Genomic DNA, 18,552 nt, shown 5'->3' on the forward strand with positions numbered 1-18,552 from the left:
AGCCCTCACTTTTCACTGGACAGAGACTTAACAGCGTTTTATACAAGACTGGCTGTAGTCTTGTCTTCCAGTGTTTTGAGGGCAATAAGTAAGATGCTGAGGATGTTACCTCATTTCCATAAGGTTTGCCATGAGCTTTGCTATCAAGTTTTCTAAACAAGCTTCAGTGCTAAAGTAGTAGCTTGGGAAGAGACTGGGTTCACTACTAGCTTAAAAGATCTCCAAAGTACTCCTTTGGAGGGGGACAAAGCTAAGGTGACTGCAGATTACAAGGGCAGGGGGCAGATATTTTGTCAGAGACTGGACTGGATTCAGTTGTTCATTGCAAGGGCTGCTTCTGCAGGGATTAAGGAAATACTGGGTATTTAGTACTTGTTATTGAAGGCAGACAGAAATAGTCCACTGGCTAAAGCTTGGTTTTTAGAGTTGAAGGGCACATATGGAAATCAAGAGCCACTATCTCTCTGTACCTGAAGAAGAGTGTTTCTCTTCTATTCTTTGTTGATTGGATAATATGAGAGGAAAGGAGAAGGAGGAAGAAAGCTGTGTTTTACTGTGTGCCCAGCACCTTTCATAACTAGGCTTTGAGTTACATAGTGATTTATGTTAGCAAAATATAAGTAATAACAAAAGTATCTGTGCAGAAAATTAGTACAATAATTAAATAAATTTCTTTTTTTTTTCTTCCCCTCCAAAGATCAAAGAGATCGGACTCTTGGTTAATGTGCAACAGAAGTCATTAACATGGTAAAATGCGGAAAAACAAGCTCATTGCTATTACTGCACAGACTTTTGCTGTAGGGAACTGTAAATATTTTTTGTTCTATTATTTTGCTTATTGCTTTTTCTATTATTCCTGTGTGTGTCGCTCATTAGAAAATATCAGTCCTAGAAATTTAGATGTAACATTTGTCCTTCCACATGCATATCTCTTTTTTTATGATGCAGAATGCTGCTTCTGTTTTACAGTCCTGCTTTCCCAGCCAGTCTGTGGACCGGCTTTGCCTCGCTTGCCTGCTCTTTCTATACTACATCAGGTGCTGTTTGTTTTTCCTCCTAGCAACTCACTAGGCTATTCTATTGATTCTAGGTGTAAGAAAAAGCTTTTAATTTTTTTAATTGTAGCTATGAATGCTTAAAGTTTACTGTTTTTGTTGAAAAATGAGTCAAAGTTATTCATCTACTAGCACTGATTTTTGAGAGTGCTCTCAAAAGAACAAATTCTAGCTAAGATTTCTCCCACATAGCAAGATCAGGAGTTCTTCATACATTTTATTTCTATCCAGACTCCACTCTTTCTTAATTTGCAGCATTTGGTTGAATAATGAAACCCTTTTAATATTTTTCAAACCACTCACACTTAACTAATCACTTACACTTATCTTCAGTGTAAACTTCATTGATTTAATTCACACTGAAAACATCAGTAGTAGCAAATATAATCCTATTGGCTCACAGTCTATTAGAAATAAAAGTATATTAAATGTCTTGTGAGGTGTAAAGAGGTTAAGTCAAGGAGATTCCTCCAAGAAAGTCATCCTGGTGTAAAACATTAATCTGGTTTATATTTAAACTATATGTCACCTACCAGCCAAAAAATAGCAATGATCATTAAAACCTAATTTGCGGCTAAACATTAATAGATGCTTATTACATCATAACAGATCTGAAAAACAATTAAACCTAACTTTTTCCTAGATAACTTTCTTGTAAAAATATATTATTCACCTGGCTTTTGCCATGAATCTCATTTGCCAATGATTTTTTTTCCATTTGCTTATGTGCATGTGTGCAAGCTTGTGTGTATGGATGATCTCTTTTTGTTACTCTAATTCTTTCAAGAGCAGTACATTTTAAATAGGAAAATCAGTTAACCTTGTTTATACTGCCTGTGAATTTCCTCATCAACACAAAAAGTTAAGGAAATTACACTTGCTTAGTGCAAAACAAGTAATATCTGTTACCATCCATTTGAGAAAGGAATCGTAAGCTAGAGCAGAATAAAAAGGCACTGGAGACACATTTTACAGATAGGAAATAGATTACAGCTTTGCTGTCATTTTCACTGCAATTTCTCAGTCATGTGGTACTCTTTCCCCTTTTTTATTACTGCATATAGTTATATGTATGTGTAGTGACTCGAGTTGGAGTAAGTCAAAGGCTGAAGAAGTCCAGCATTGTCAAAAGTAATGCTTCCTATACAGTTGTGGCGTTGGTATTTTGGTTCATGTGTTGCTGTCTGTCAGGTTCCTGCTGCTGCAGGCTCTATGAAACAAGCCATTGTAGAGGCCAGGCTTCCTGCATCAGCTCAATAGCGCTCAGTTCTCTGTAGCTGTTGGTGTCTTTAACTCTGCTGTTTAACCTTCATATCCAAAGCACTGTGGGGCCAACTGGGCTGTGAAGGAGTGTGCCAAGAAGCAGACATAAAGCAGTCCCTTTTATCCTTTTCTGAATTACAAGGCCCACAAAAAAGGGTTCATCATCATCTTTGCAAGTAAGATTCTTCTCTAGCATATGCCCCTTTTGGGGGCATATGAAATCCTCTGAAATCCTCTGTAACATCCACCTGCGCCTGGCTGGAGCACAGGGAGATAGAGCCTACCCATATGGGCTTTGGTCTGTGAGTTCTCCCCCTCACTACTTGATCTTGCTTTGATGGCAAATGGCACTAAATTCTTTTCTCCCTCTATGTCTGCAGTTCCTGGATGACATTGGGCAATGTAAGTTAAAGAGGTCCATTCCTGACAGGAAGAGGAAAGAAGGAAAATTAGAGGTGGTACAAAGCAGACAGAGAAGGCCAATTCCCTTTGGCTAATTTTCTTCTTGGAGGCTGTCGCTTTCTCAGGTTAAAGCAAGACCCAATGCAGAAATTGTGCTATCCCAATTATAGTCATTATAAGATGTTTGAATAATAGGGCTGCTATAGATGAGAGGAGGTGATGCCTCAAAATACAAGCTCTGCAAATGGAAGTTAAAGTTATGCTGACTCTGGTGACAAGCTTGTCTCCATTTTGAATGCATGCACCACACGTTTCGTTTGCCAAAGGCTCTGTTGAATGCAAGTAAGCATTACGGGGCTATTGTCAAACTCAGGCTTTCAACATCATGAGTCATTCACACACACAAAAAAAGAGATTTGATTAAAAGTCATGCAAATTTCAAATAAAATGAATATGTTGAGTTATGTTTATTTACAGCCATTTTACTAAGCCTCTGAGCTGCATTTCAGTTCTGTTTCTTAGCTTTTCTCAGTAAGGAGAAATTTAGTTGAAAAGAAAGCTGAAATTTTCATTATTGCAGGGAGCTTCCACATACTGAGTTTTGCAATGATAATTGTGACTCTTGGCAATACTGTGAGGTGTACTTGCTTATGAGTTGTTTTCCCTCTATAAAGATATGCTACAAGCTAAAACATTTGAGAAAGATGGTGTATTACGAAGGTAATTTTTGAGAAGGATGAAAGGATACTTCCCCGAAAGTTTGCAGAACATTGTTGTAATAAATGTTGTATATTATGAAATAGAATTGTTTCAGGTGGTCAGGAGTTTATAGTGCTGTGAGGCTTGTGCAAAGAACTGCATAGCTTGTCCCAAGACTTTTCCTCCACTGGGAGAGGTGTTTCTCCTGATGGGGTTTGAAGTGGTGGAGGGGCTGACTTGCATCTTGCCAGCTGTGTGCTATAGCAGACAGTGCTTAACCAGTGAGAGTACCAAGTTTTTCCTAATCAGTTTTCAGAAAGCCCGCTAATCTAGCGATGGAAATGCAATACAAACATTTGCATATTTTACCACATCATGAGGTGATACCCTGCACCTTTTGAAATTTTGCATTTGTTATCATGTATGTGCATACATGTGGAGACCTTGTGAATTATATACCTTCCTCTTTTAACTCTGTAATGAACAATGTTGCTGGGGATAGCCAGCAACAAAGAAAGACTGGAGCATTCAGTAGCTGTGATATTAAGTCACACAGTTTGGTACAGTCTTTCTAAGCTTTAGGACCATGATTCCAAGATTCCTTTTCTCTCTGTTCCTTCTACTCATCCTCCCATGTGAAGTCACAAGGAGTAGCCTCACTTTTAGTTCGGTTATCATTTTCTGCTGAAATTACATTGATCCTGGATTGAATAGGAAAACCAACAAGTAGCTGATAGCTTAAGTTTTCCTTTGACCTTTGGAAAAGCACAAAAACCTCCATATCACCTGCAAAGGGATAAAGAAAAAGATACTATATTCAGGTTGTCTGTATTTGGGTGTGCTTTTATCAAAGGTTTGATTCATCTGAAATGAATTAACTCAGTTGACACTTGAGAGCTATTTTGCAGTGAATCCCATAGTACATCTAAGGACTACTTTATCACTTTGAATTATAGACTAAACAGGTGGTTGCTCAGGCTTGGTTTGAGCTGACAGTGGTTCCTTGCTGCCTCAGATGCTCCTCATGGTGGATGCATAAGTAGCACTGCAGTATTCTAAGGTGAATGCAAACTTACTAGATGTTGTTGCTTGCTTTTAAAGTTTTAAAAATTACTTCTCAGAGTGCTACATAAGATATAAAGGAGGAGTAAAAGGCAGAATGGTCTTAGATTTTCAAACAATGTGGATGAAATTACTGTTAATACACAGGAACATGCAGTTAGGGGCAGAGGTGCAAGTGCTTATTCTAAACTTGGCTTGGAAATAGGATCTTGGAAATACCTTGTAGTTGTGTGCTTAAAGAGATGAGAGAGCTGAGAAGTTTCCTTCCAAGTTCACAGCCCTAGAAGAGATGCAAGAGAGAACCAGAGTAGGGTCTTTAGTTCAGAAAGAGAACATAGATGTAGTAGGTTGAACCACAAGTTGGTGAGTCTGCTCACCCTAAGAAGGTTCACCAAGTCTCCCACAGCACACCACATCTAGCAAACTTAAAATCTGAAGAGTCAAAAGCCATAGCTGCCACTTGATATTTTAAGAAACAAAAGCCTGTTTTCCAGAACTCTGTGAAAACTCTGACTTTGGGAGTACTTGCCATATAGAATGAACCTTTACCTGGGCTAAATGCAGACATAGATTAAATTTTACAGAAAATTCAGTTTATGTGTCTCAGAAGCATGTACCTGACTTCTTAAAAATGCTTATGGAAAAATCTGCCCATAAATAACCATATCCCTGTAGTGGTAACTTCAGTGAATGGCCAGGAGTGAAAATATATGTGGTTTCATTGAAATGTCAGTAGTGCAAACTGCTCCTGCTTTATACTGTCAGTAATATCTGCATGACCTTTTACATGGCAGGTTGTGTTACTTCCATCACAATGTGACTGTGGAGCCATGTCTTGAGTACCTGACAGGGAAGATGATTTGAAACAGGATAAAGGTGGAAAAAGGTGGGAGGGGGAAAACTTTTCTTTTATTAGCAATGTTGTAAAAAAATCCCACAAAAACAACCCAAAAAGGGTTTTGCAGAAAACTCATGACCAAATGTATCACAATTCTTTTCTTTACCCATTCATAATGAGAGTGTCAATATGGCTCATTCTTTTCCTTAAAATAGTTTTTCTAACAGTAAATTACAGTTAATTTACTTTTGCAAAGATTGCATGTTATCATTGTCCTTGCTGGGGTTCTTTCTTTTCCCCTTCTTCTTAGTAATATTATGAAAATGTTGTCTGGAATAAACTGTTTTGAGTAGCAGATGCTGAGCATGGGGAATTCCATGCATAGTTCCAGCTTAGTTCATCAGCTTCAAGGAGTTTAATGACTTTCAAACTTTTTACCTTGTAAATAGTGGATTTAATCAATACTGTTAGAAACATCACATTTTCTACCTAGTAAACAGCTCCTACCAAAGGAAGAAGTAAATGCAAGAATTCATTTAGATTAAGAAATATAAAGTAACCCTTCCATCACTTTTTTTGGGTTTTTTGGTTTGTTTTTTTTTTTAAGCTAATTTTACTATGCACATTTTCAGGAGTGGGGGGAAAGTTGCTGCAAGTAAAACTGGATAAGAAAAACAGGGCATTTTTATCTGTCTTTTTCTAATGACCTCTCTTGTAAAGCACTCTTGCCTCTCCTGCAGCCTGGCCATACTCCAGCCATCTAGAAAATACTAGATACCTGAGGTAGGCAGGCAAATTTTGCCATGTGAGAAGGGTAGTGTCCAGCTTGGTACATGTACAAATGCTCTTGTTTGGAGGAAGGTAGTAATTAAATTGATTTCTTACAGGTTTGGCTTGTGTTGCTCTTAATTCTACTTTGAATTCAGCATATGTGTTCACTCACCAGATGAACTGGTTTCCTTTTCTTTTTCATGCTCCCTGTAGACTGTTGACAGATGAGGTCAGAAAAAGTTCCATGTGCTGCTTGACATCAAATGCTGAAGAACAGACTTGGGTAGATGTTGACTTTTTCATTGTATCTGTAATGTTCTTTTACGCGTGATGGCTTGACGAATATTTCACTGCTCACCTCTTCATCATCATCGCTGCACTCCACCTGGGCTGAAGCTTCTCTACTAACCCTGTCTGTCTGGGTGGATGCATTGACCTTCACCTGGATTTTGTCCACCTGAGCCTTGGCTTTAGTCCTCAGGCGAGTGCTCACCATTTTTCTAGGTTAAAGCTGAGGCACTTCTCTGACTTCTGTTTCTCTAAGGGGATCATGGGGTTGTTCCCTGCCTGTCCTCCCTGCTTGCCCTGCCTGCGCGAACTGCCGTGCCACACCTGAGTGCCGTGTCACTCCCTGTTTGCTGGCCCTGTTGCGCTGCTGTGCAAACTGCCGTGCCACTCCTGGTCGCTCATGCGTCCTGGGGGACGATTAAATCCCCCACGGTTGCTGTGGCTCCGCCTCCTGGCAAGACCATCCCCTCACTGGAGCTGCCTGATCCTGGCAGCTCTCCTTGCTTATCCTCCACTCCCTGTGCTCCAAGAACCCCTGGATTACCTCAATCGGCCGCACAGCCGCAAATAAACAAGCCTTGCCTCCGCTGTGTGTACCACCAATAAAATGGCGGCAATGGTTGCACTTCGTTTAAACCAAAGGTAGCATAATCATAGGTAGCATAATAATAAATGTGACTTCTTAAATTTGGACCCCAAAACCTTTTAATGTAGCATAATGTTATCTCTTTCTAACAGATATAAGATTATCCAGAACGTGATTCAATTTAAACAAGCAAAAATTATAAAATACCCCTCCAGTCCTTCATTGCTTGGCTGCACTTTTGCTTCAGGGAAATGTGCCTGAGTGGATAAATTTCCCCCATCTCTATATGCCTTTTCAAATTTTATAGCACAAAAAGCTTCTCACTTTTAAAACTTTACAGAAGATAGTGTAGAAAAAAATAATGCATAAATAATGGCCAATGGTGAAGTTTGTGTACTGGTATCCTTTTAAACTATAAATGGAAAACTTGATTGCTGATTTAAAATATTCATGAGTCTTGTCCCACTTTGGAAAACAAGCTTTAAATATTATCAATGACCATTCTGATTAGTTCCAGCTTCACCAAAGTGATTGGTAGAATGCCTATAAAGAAGCCACTTGACTGCATATTGACCTTGGGCTTTTTAGTCGCCCCAGGTGCAGAGCTGAAAAAAAGTTTTGGAAACTAAATGCTACATTTGAGTGAACAAGTTGCAGAGAGAGACTGAGGAATAGAAGTAGAGTGGGAGAATAAGATCTTGGCTGTGCAAGCAGATACATTTTTCTGAAAAAAAAAAAAATACAGCTTCCTTATAGACTTTGGTTCTGAACCATGTGGGGTTTGATTCAGTTATCAGCAAAGAGGAGGCAAAAACAAAGGCAACTTTGTCATGTTGGAGTTTCAGAAATATACCCACATCACAATGGCATGCACCACACTTTTTCTTAAAGCTTTTTGGCTCAAACTGGGTTTTGAGTAAGAACAGAAGTTGGTAAAAACAGCTCTATGGTCAGAGGAGAATAACTTCTGTTGATCAGAGTCTTTTTTAGAGATTTTTAATTAGACTAGTGCTGTGAAGGTTGCAAAGTCATGGGGGTTCAAAACATAAACATGAAGAACTTTTCAATTCCTCATATTATCATCATTTCAGAGTCAGTTGGCAGCTAAGTCTGAAACTGATGCCCTGGTTTAACTGTGTATAGTTGTTTATTTTCCTGACAAGTGTGAGTCACTGTGGCCATCTAGCCCCTTCTTGAGAGATTAAAATGATGGGAAGCTCGAATACTTTATCCAATTAAATGAGTGAATGCTTGTATTCAAGCATGGATGCAGATTTTTCTGTGCTTTCCTGTAAGTGTATGGGATGGATGAGACCATTGTTTTTAATCCCACAATGAATATCTGCAAAGCTCGACTGAGTCACTGGCAGTCACCACAGAAAGCAACTATAGTATAAGGATGACTGTTAGGCTCTACTTGGGTTCAAAGCCTGGTCCAGATTCAATGATTAAAAACCATACAGGATACCTGAAACAGGAGGATAAAGAGGCTTTTAGGCCTATGGTCAGCAGACATACTCCCAAACCATATTTCTGGTCCCATTGCCAAGATTGGCATCAGCCTTAACAGTGGAGGCATGGGAGAAACTCAAAGGGAGAAGACTGCAATGTCCAGCTACCTGGGGAAACATTGGGCTCAGTTTCTGCCCAAGTCATTCAGGACATGTAACAGTGTCCAGCTGCTTTACATACTCTACAGGAGGTTAAAGAGAAAACGGGATTATTGTCTGTGTGTCTCACCCCCTATGCCGGGACTAGCCAAGCTGGTGTGGATGTATTGAAAATATATTTCTGTTTGAAGGGAATGGGAAGCAGGCCAGAGAGTGCAGCTCTGTTGTTGTAATGTCTCAAATTCCTATTTGTTGCATTTTCTCTAAAACAACTCTGAGTTCCATTTTCTCCTATAGCACTGTGATTCCCATATTTGCTCCCAGGTGCAGCCTAGACAACATGGTGAAGTGACCTCTTGTTGGCAGTTTTTTTACTTGCTATGCTGGTTTTGAATGGGATAGAGTTAATTTTCTTCATAGTAGCTGGTATGGGTCTCTGTTTTGGATTTGTGCTGGAAACTGTGTTGATAACATAGGGTTGATTTGGTTATTGCTGAGCAGTGCTTACACAGATTCAAAGCCTTTTCTGCTTCTCACCTTGCCCCACCAGCGAGTGGGCTGAGGAGGGCACACAAAAGTAGGAGGGGACACAGCCAGGACATCTGACCCAAGGGATATCCCAGATCACATGGCGTAATGCTCAGCAAATAAACAAGGGGGAAAGTTACTTGGGGATTGCTGCTAAGGGGCTGGTTGGGCATTGGTTGGTTGGTGGTGACCAATTGTTTTTCATCAATTGGTTTCTGTGGGTTTTTTAATGTCTCTCATTATTTTTCTTATTTTTGCTTTTCATTACATTTGTTTAGTTCACTCATTAAATTGTTCTTAACCCACAATTTTTCTTACTTATATTCTTCCAATTCTTCCCCCTCTCATCCTTCTAGGGGGAGAGTGAGAGAGTTGGCTGTGTGATGCTTAGCTGTTCTCTGGGGTTAAACCATGGTACATGCCAGCATGCTGGCAAGTGTGCTTTTCTATGAACTTGCATTTATTCTTTGCCTAAGCATATTTAAGGGTTTTGGGTGGAAAAGAAGTGGCTGGGGTGGAAACTCATTTCTGTTTGAGATCAGCACAAAGCCTAGGCACCAATTAAAGCCATTTTAGCTCTTGAATTTCTATTGGCTTGTTATAGACACTAACATTTTCATGAGAGTTTTAGAAGTTTTAGAAGTTTTAGAAGATATGATGCAATGCATATGGATTTGTTCTGTCTAGTCAGCTTTCAAGCCTATGGACTCTCTGGACCAGTGAACATCATTGTTCAAAACTGCTGTCTTAAGCCCTGTTTTGAGAGAGGAAGCAGAGCATTAGTGGATAAACAAACTGGATCTATGCATAGGGATGAGTTTTAATTCCTATTGTACGTAAGAATGTAGATATATTGAAAGGACTGGGGAGTGGAGACATGTTTGCTTTTACAGCTGTTGGCAGCAAAAAAACATGGCAAGACTTGATTGAAAACATCTGTCTTATTGTTTTGCTAACTGCATTTTTTTCCCTTTCTCATTTATAGATCTCAGACTCTGGATGCTGGCTGTGGGATTTTTTTTTTTTTATTTTTTTTTTTCCCTTTTTCGGATGTGAATCGAAGGCCAACAGTTGAAGTGTTGGAAGCAAGTGCAGGAGGACGTTCATCTTGTTTTGTTTGAACCTTCGTTTGCTGGGATACTTTCAAGCCCTACTTCACAGTCATGTGGTCATCACAGCTGCTGTTCTTCACAATGCTTTTAACACCGTTAGCCCATGGTGAGTGAGAGATGGTGTAAACTTGCCTGTGGGAAGGGAAAAGAGAACAGAAAACAGTAAGGATTTTGCCTAAATCTTTTACCCAATACTGTGGTTTTTTTCCCAGGATGTTGATTTCTTTCCCTACTTCCACCCCAGACCTTTTAATTCCCAGGCTGTATTATGATTCTTTAAGTCCTGAAACAAAGACCTCTGGTCACACACAAAAATTTCTGTTATCAAGTTTAGTTGCTACATTAAGGCAGATTTTCTTCCCCATGCCCAAACCTATTCTGTTGGCTGTGTGTCACTAGGATTGTCTCTTCTGGCCTCTACATGGAAATGAATTTCCCTTCTGTGAATACTACTTGGTAAGGGGCTGCAGCTCCAAGGTGGGAACTTCCCATCATATTAGACTGTGATTTCAGGCATTGCAATGGATGTTTCCATGCTCTGCTAAAAGATGGAGGCTCCCATAATCTCAGTGACCCTGAGCTGGCAAGAACTAAACCCAGTATATTTGCTTTAGCCTGACACGGAGTGTAACCTGCCTGGCAGTGGGGAATCATTAGGTGTAGCAGCATGCTACGTAGCTAGGCTGCATCTGAGAACTGAGGTAATAGTGTCAGGCACAGCTGCTATGCTGCAGGGATGTATAAGCTCATGGTAGGTTGGCACTATCTGGATGTAAGGTGCCCACTAAACTTGCCCTCCACAGTGAGACAAGAGAGAGAAAATATAACTTTTGTGGCTTGTGGGTCAAGATACAGACAGGGAGGGGTCACTCAGCAATTACAGCCACTTACCAATCAAATTGGAGCAGGATAATGAGAAATAAAACCAAATCTTAAAAATGCCTTCCTCATATCCCTTTCTTCTTCCAGGACTTAACTTTATTTCCAAGTTCTCTACCTCCCCACTCCAACTCGAGCTGTGTAGCAGGACAGGGAATGGGGGTTGTGGTCAGTTCATCATACATTGTTTCTACTGCCCATTCTACCACAGGGGGAGAAGGACTCTTCACACTTACCCTGTTCCAGTGTAGGGTCCCTCCCACAGGAGACAGTTCTCCACAAACTACTCCAATGTGAGTCCTTCCCATGGGGTGCAGTTCTTCATGAGCTGCTCCAGCGTGGGTTCCTTCCACAGGGTGCAGTCCTTCAGGCACAGATTGCTCCAGTGTGTGACCGTCATGGGGTCACAAGTCCTGACAACAAACCTAATCCAGTGTGTGCTTCTCTGTCCGTGGCTCAACAGGTCCTGCCACAAGCCTGCTCCAGCACAGGCTTCCCATGGGATCAACAGCCTCCTTCACCAGTGTGGGGTGCAGGGGAATCTCTGCTCTGGGCTTGGAACACCTCCTACCCTCCGTTCTCATTGACTTTAGTGTCTGCAGAGTTATTCCTCTCACATATTCTTACTCCTCTCTCCTGCCACAGTTTGCTGTTGTGCAGCAGCTTTTCCCCTTTCTTAAGTATGTTGTCCTAGAGGCATTATCACCATCACTACTGGGTCTGGCCTTGGCCAGCAGTGGGTCTGTCTTGGAGCTGGCTGGCATTGGCTCAATCAGACACAGTCAAAGCTTCTGGGAGCTTCTCACAGAAGCCACCACTGTAGCCTCCCCTCCTGCTACCAAAACCTGTGCACACAAATGCAATACAGAGCTCTAGCAGAAAAATGTTGTCTTTTTATTAGTCAAGAAAATGTTAAGTGCAATCTGACATATTTAATAATTCTTTGGAGTAAAATTTTTGAGGCCCGAGATTGATTTTTCTTTTCTTTTTCTTTCTTTTTTTTTTTTTTTTCATCTGGGAAACGCAATTGTAGGCCCCAGAAGTTAAGTTGCCAGTTTCATAAGGGCTCAAGGGTTCAGGAGCTCCTGTTAATACTGATGGTTGCTAAATGCTGAGAGCAGAGCTTTGGAAAACCTGGTTTCGATTTTCCTTGTGCCTAAATGAAAAGTGAACTCCACTAAAGATCTCATTTTAATTACAGTTTAGTAGGAATACATTTGTTAGTAACGTGACTCCCTATATGTAGGCTGTAGGCCCCTACTTCTAGATACTCATCAGATTTTTGTGCTTTACATGCACTGTGTATGTGCTGTGACACTAAGCAAAATTTCACACTGAAAAAGGAGGTTAAAAAACAAAATACATGCAATTTGTGTGTAGAGCGCAACCTGTCTGCTCATATCACTTACAACACCTTTGGGCATAATGGTTATCTATACTATCGTTCTTGAAGCAAAACTCCTCAGGGACTTGAATGTTAGAATGAATATTTAAACTGAGTCAACCAATTGCAGTGGAATGAATGAGGTATTAGGAAAGGTGCTCTCCATTCTTCTCCAGGAAAGCTAAATGGTAAATGTTTTGTAAATCTTTATACTTAAACAATATTAACACTTAATTAACAATTTAAATATGCCTCTGGCAATCTCTCTTGCAAATATGAAACAGAACTGCCACTGAATCTGGAAAATCTTGCCTGATAGTAGCAGTAAATGAAAATGTCACAAGTATCCTAGGAGTCATATTATGCCACAGATGAACAAACATCAGAGATGCAGAAACTAGATGTCTAGAAATATTTCTACCCATTATATTCTTCTACAAAGTATATATCTATAATGGTTGCTGTGGTTTTTGTCAGTGTTACATGTGACCACTATGCATCTAACCAACACATGTATTATCTGATCCCTGAAATCAATCACCAGTGAAAATGCAGTAGAGGCTCACAGCCATTTTTTAATTGTCAAGAGTGAATGCCTTTGGTCTGAACCAAAGGACTTGGTTTGGTTTTCCCTGTTTTAATCTCAAAGATTGGCCAGGATTCAGCTACTATCTCAAAACTTTAGCCTATTGTGTTTCTTAGCGGAAACAGGTACTGAGTGTGTATCTGATTGTTGAAGTGTGGTACATTCCTGATGCTAGATGAATGGAGAAGCTTGTGATTTAGGTGTGATTTAGGTGTGTGATTTGATGTTTGATGAGTGTGTTTGGTATCAGCTAGCACTTGACCTGTCCAGTCTCCTATGGGCACTGAAGGACATGTGCATAGAAATCAGAATTGCATTGAAGGTTGGAATAGTCTAATGTGGTTTCCAAGGCTTCTGAAATCAGATACTGAGTATCTGATGGCTTTCAGGTGCTCTCCCTTGCTGCCCCTCTCCCATCAGGCACCTGCAGAAGACTGTCTAAACTGAATCGCAAGCCAGCATCATAGCAGAGGTTTCTGCAAGCCTGAAGACGGAAGTGTTTAAACAAATGCCAGAGCCTTACCTTGTTTATAAAAATAGGCCAGTTAAGCTCTACTTCCCCCTATCCCTTTTTAATCCCTTTTGACTGCATGCAGAAAGCCTTCCTATTGTATGTTTAACAAGACTCAAGCATTTGAGTTCCTGTTTCATGGGCTGGAACGACTCCTGTCCTGTAGTGATTGTCAGAATTGATACAGACTACTTTTACAGACTCACCTTGTTGAATCTCGTTCCATTTTTGAGTTTCTGGACACAGTCTCTACATCTGTAGTGTCAGCTATAATATAGATGTTGATGGATCTGCAATGGTGAAAAACTTGATCTACACAGGAATGCAGATAAGCAGGCACTTCTTTATTATGCAGCGCTGGGAAACACGGTGGGGGGCGGGGATAGGTCCTCCAATTGTACTAGGTTGTTAGTTTCAATTTTCAAGGTTTTTATACAAAGAACTATATTTGCCAACAAAAGCATGCATAAAATGTCCATCTCTTAATTTGCCCTTTACCTTGATTGATTCCTAACTATTATAAAATTTGCAATATCATAGTGATTGGTTAAAAAAAGATACCAGTCTCTTTGTTTTAGTAATAGCTAAGGTAACCTAACAAATACATATAGCAGGATCTTGTTTGAATAGGTTCCAGGGTCTTGTCTTAACAGGTCCCAAGGCCTTGTCTTAACATGTCCTTATCAGGTGTGGTATGTAACTCTTGCAGTTTGATCCTTATGTGGTTCATATGAGGAAAGGCTGCGGGAACTGGGGCTGTTTAGTCTGGAGGAGACTGAGGGGAGATCTTAATAAAATTTACAAATATCTAAAGAGTGGGTACCAGGAGGTTAGGACATCCCTTTTTTCTATAGTAGCTAGCAACAGGACAAGGGGTAATGGGATGAAGCTGGGAAACAAAAAGTTCCACTTAAATATAAGAAAAAACTATTTCACTGTGAGGGTGAGGGAGCAGTGGAACAGGCTGCCCAGAGAGGTTGTGGAGTCTCCTTACTTGGAGGTCTTCAAGACCTGCCTGGACATGTTCCTATGTGACCTGATCTAGGTGAACCTGCTTCTGCAGGGGAGTTGGACTAGATGATCTCTAAAGGTCCCTTCCAACCCCTACCACTCTATGATTCTATGATTCTATGAAATGAATCACATACACTTAATCAATCACTTAATCAATGGGTGATTGAGTTATTTGCAAGTGCTTAGCTACTTGATTAAACTATTACCAAGTGATTAACAAGTGCTTAACTAGTTATTGTGATGTTATTAACTAAAATAATGGTGTATCTGTAACATAGAGAGATTTCTTAGGCCAATGATCTCATAAATGTGTTGGGTTGTTTGGATTTTTTTGTTGTTTGTTTGTTTTTTGAAGGGATGATTTTTTAAGCTATATATAATTTCTTGGAGTATATTGTATTTCTTGGGTTGTGATGACAGGTGGGAAGTCAAAGGATGTATGACTTTGGTACCTGCAAGATGAAAAGTAATCTTGCAGGATACTGCTCTAGTACAATGTCATCTTGCTGATAAGCTGTAGAAATAATGAAAATGGAAAACATCATGAATCCTTACAGTTTCTTGGTGATGATGTTAATCCGCTGTATCCTAAATGCACAGGCAGTGCACTGTCTAGTTTTGCTGATCTGAATCATAGCTCACAAAAAACTGAAACCATGTGAAGTAGTTGAGATAATAGCAGCTCCAAGTAGTGGATACTTTCTGTACTATTGTCATTCACTTGAATGGAAAGTACCTTACAGTTTGCATAGACAACTCAGAACACTGCGGAAGCCACCAGAAAGCTATCCCCTCTTCTAAGCTCTGGCAAAGCCTGTAAATTCATCTGTTGGATAACACTAAACCTGTTATACAAAATCAGAGAATTAGCCAAGGTGAAAATCAACAATACCAGGGAATAATAATAATAATAATAAAATTAAATCAGCAACAACAACAAAGACTTTTGTCATCTTTTGTAAGGGCTCTGCTATGGACAGGACTTTTACATCCCTGCCTCCTTTTTGCCCCTGTTTGTAAGCTTTTCTCAAAGCAGCCAAAGGCCTGGAGCCCCAGGAAAGGGCTGCTTGACTTGTGTTACCCCATGTACACCTGAGCAAACTGATCTTCTTTGCCTGTAATAGGTGGATTTCCCAGAGGCATTTTCTGGAATGAGCAGCTGTTTTCATCCTCCTTGGCCTTCCTCCCCTTGACTCCAAACAAAGAAAAATTCTTTTTACTCACAGATGAAGGCTGTCAAAGTTCACCTGAAATGAGAAAGACATGGCAGGCAGCAGCTCAGTTTGCAAGCCTGAAGAAACATACACCTGCTCCGTCACATTGCTGTCGTGCACACGTGTGGCTGAAAGTTGAAAATTAAAACTTCCAGACTGCTGGACAGAAATAACAATAGAAATAAAAAGATTCAGAACTGCTTGTTCTTAAGAGAAGGGTTGGAAGGATAACATAGTAATTGCTGCAGAGTGAAATTTTGCAAATTCTGCAAACAAGTAACTTTGGAAAAGATCTGAAGGTATTGCAAAAATCTTAATCAAATTGTTATTAGTAATTATTATTTATTTGGGATTTTTTAAAAGGATTTTATTGTGTGCATAATTTCAGGATGAGCAGAGAAGAATTATTTTGTTCTTGTTGTTACTCTAACGCTTTAAGTCTAATGCAAAAAATGGACAATTGCTTATTACTACTCAGATTAAAGCAATACTCCAAATTGCCCAGATTTTGTTGGAGATTATTACAAATGCAATGAATTGAACAGATGTGGTGATCTGCCTGTTTCCTGTGAGGCTAAGCTCTTGCCCTGCAGTTAAGTTGTGAGAGTGAGCTTTCAGTATCCTGGTTCCTGCATGGGTGTGTCAGTTGTGGGGGTTGATCCCTGCTTAAGTCTTGCAGCTGCTTTGGGTTATTTTCAATCCATGTTGACTCTGTATTTGTTAATGGGTTGCAGACTGTTCTCTTCTGATCATTCATAGGGTTAGTTTGTCATTGCTATGATTACTTAGGTTTCTTAATCTTTTTCTCCATATACAGCGTGAGTTGTGGCATAGAACCACATGCTTGCCCAAAGCTAAGTAAGTCTGAAGCCACGACCAATTAGGCAGTAGTATAACCAAAACGTGTCTGAAATTGCAGAAGAAGCAACAGATATCTGACGTTAGAGTAGGCTTACTGTTACAGCTATGACAGGATAGACAAGAGTTGTCTGATCCTAGATCAAGCAGCAGGTGCAGCAAAGATTTCTTAAGTAACTCTGGAGATAGAGCTATGTTTAAACTAAAACAGGTTCTAGTTCAGACGAAGACTGACAAGTCCTGAAGCCAGGTATTGTTAGGAAGCTTAAGGCCTACCACTGATACTTGACAACACAAAACTAGGAGGGCTACAGTTGCTGCTGGCCCATCTCTGAACTTTAAAAAAAATAGTTGCCTGCAAGAATTTATTTATGCAGAGTTGTAGCATAGCTATAAAGTGACTTTCCTGTATTTAGGGACAGATGCCATCTTGTCTCTCTGTGTGAGAATTAGTTTGAGATAGGGCCTGAACTATTTTATAATTTGCAGAGTAGAAAATGAAATTTGAAGTCCTTTTCAGTCATTGCAGCAGTGATGAAGAGATCCCTGTCTGCTGTCCTGTTCTGACCTTCTGCACTTCTGTACCATCTTCCTGATGTTTCTGGGATATGACTGTGATGAGGGAGGGCTGCGCCTTTGTTAAAAGATGGTGCTCTGAAGTCAAACTGGTCTCCAGGCATTAACAGGTCCAGATGCCGAGACAGTTTCTGTGGGAACAGTGGAAATATTTATTACTGAACAGCACTGGTAGTTGCCTGGTGACAACGATTCTGTTAAAGCAAGCAGCATTATCTTTCTTGGGGGAATATACGATACTAGGAAACTGGTCCTTGGTGACAGAGTGCTGAACATTTGCCTCACTACTATTTTAATACAGTGGAAATACTGTCACTGCTTAAAATACAAACTGCATTTCTTTCATACTTGTGCAAGTGTTACGTTAGCTAGTGAATAGTGGATAATTGCTTTTTGCTACAATACTCTTTGTACAGTTAAAATGAAATACAAGATACATGTTTTATTATTTGTGAAGTAGCCAAGTTGACTTCCAGGCTTCTGCCTAACTTCATTGTTTTAAAAGATTAATCATCCTTGAAATTTTTATAATGTTTGCTATTCTTGGCAATTTGTGTTTACCTGCAACCCTACCACCATTTTCATAGTGAAACAAGTGATTAAGAAAGGCTTTTCCTGATAAAAAGGGGTGACTGTTCTATGTATATACTACAGTTCTAAAATCAGTACTAAAATCAGGATTGTTAAGATCCTCATCTGAGGAATGTAGGCTGAGAGAAGGTGAAATTCAACCTTGCAAAGACTCTACATACCATTTAATTCTCACTTAAGCCATTAGACAGTGCAGAGGTATGTGTGCAGACCCACTTCTTTCACATCTGCTTTTCACACTCTTGAATAAGGAGTGAGATTTAAGGGGATTTTCTGACAACATTTTTTTTTCTTCATTTTCTTCAGCGTTTGGCAAGTGTGTCTGCTTATAGCATCCTCCCGTGTTATTGAATCACAGAATCATAGAATCAATATAGTTGGAAAAGGCTGAGATCTTGTATTGTTCTCTCCTTGGGACATACAGTCTTTAGCTATCAGCATAGCTCTATTTGCAATGAAGCTGGAGCAATAGGTTTCAAATTATAGTATTATGGAATTATAGAAGGTGTCTGGTGGCTACAGCCCAAATTAATGCATGGAAGTTATCCTTTCCTATAGGCTTCTTACCATGTATGACATACAGCGACAAAGCATGAGGGTTTCTGTCTGAGGTACAGTGGTAGAAAAAGTGCTTGATCTCACAGCAATAAGAAGAGGGTAGTTGTGTTACCCCTCAGGCCTATAACCTCTAATGCTTGCTTCATTTGTAACTATTTCCTGACCAG

General features: G+C 39.9%; 1 protein-coding gene across 2 annotated transcripts in view; it reads left to right on the plus strand.

Moving 5' to 3' along the window:
• Positions 1 to 10,158: 10,158 nt before the first annotated feature.
• The window catches only part of ADGRL3 (adhesion G protein-coupled receptor L3), a 337,944-nt gene continuing 329,550 nt past the window's right edge, over positions 10,159 to 18,552 (plus strand). For both annotated transcript variants that reach the window (XM_061992427.1, XM_061992428.1), the window contains exon 1: positions 10,159 to 10,320. In XM_061992427.1, coding sequence (XP_061848411.1) covers positions 10,266 to 10,320 — 55 coding nt within the window. In that variant the 5' untranslated portion in view covers positions 10,159 to 10,265. The remainder of the gene's footprint in view (positions 10,321 to 18,552) is intronic.

This window comes from Colius striatus, chromosome 3 (genome assembly GCF_028858725.1).
Source record: "Colius striatus isolate bColStr4 chromosome 3, bColStr4.1.hap1, whole genome shotgun sequence".
NCBI lineage: Eukaryota > Metazoa > Chordata > Aves > Coliiformes > Coliidae > Colius > Colius striatus.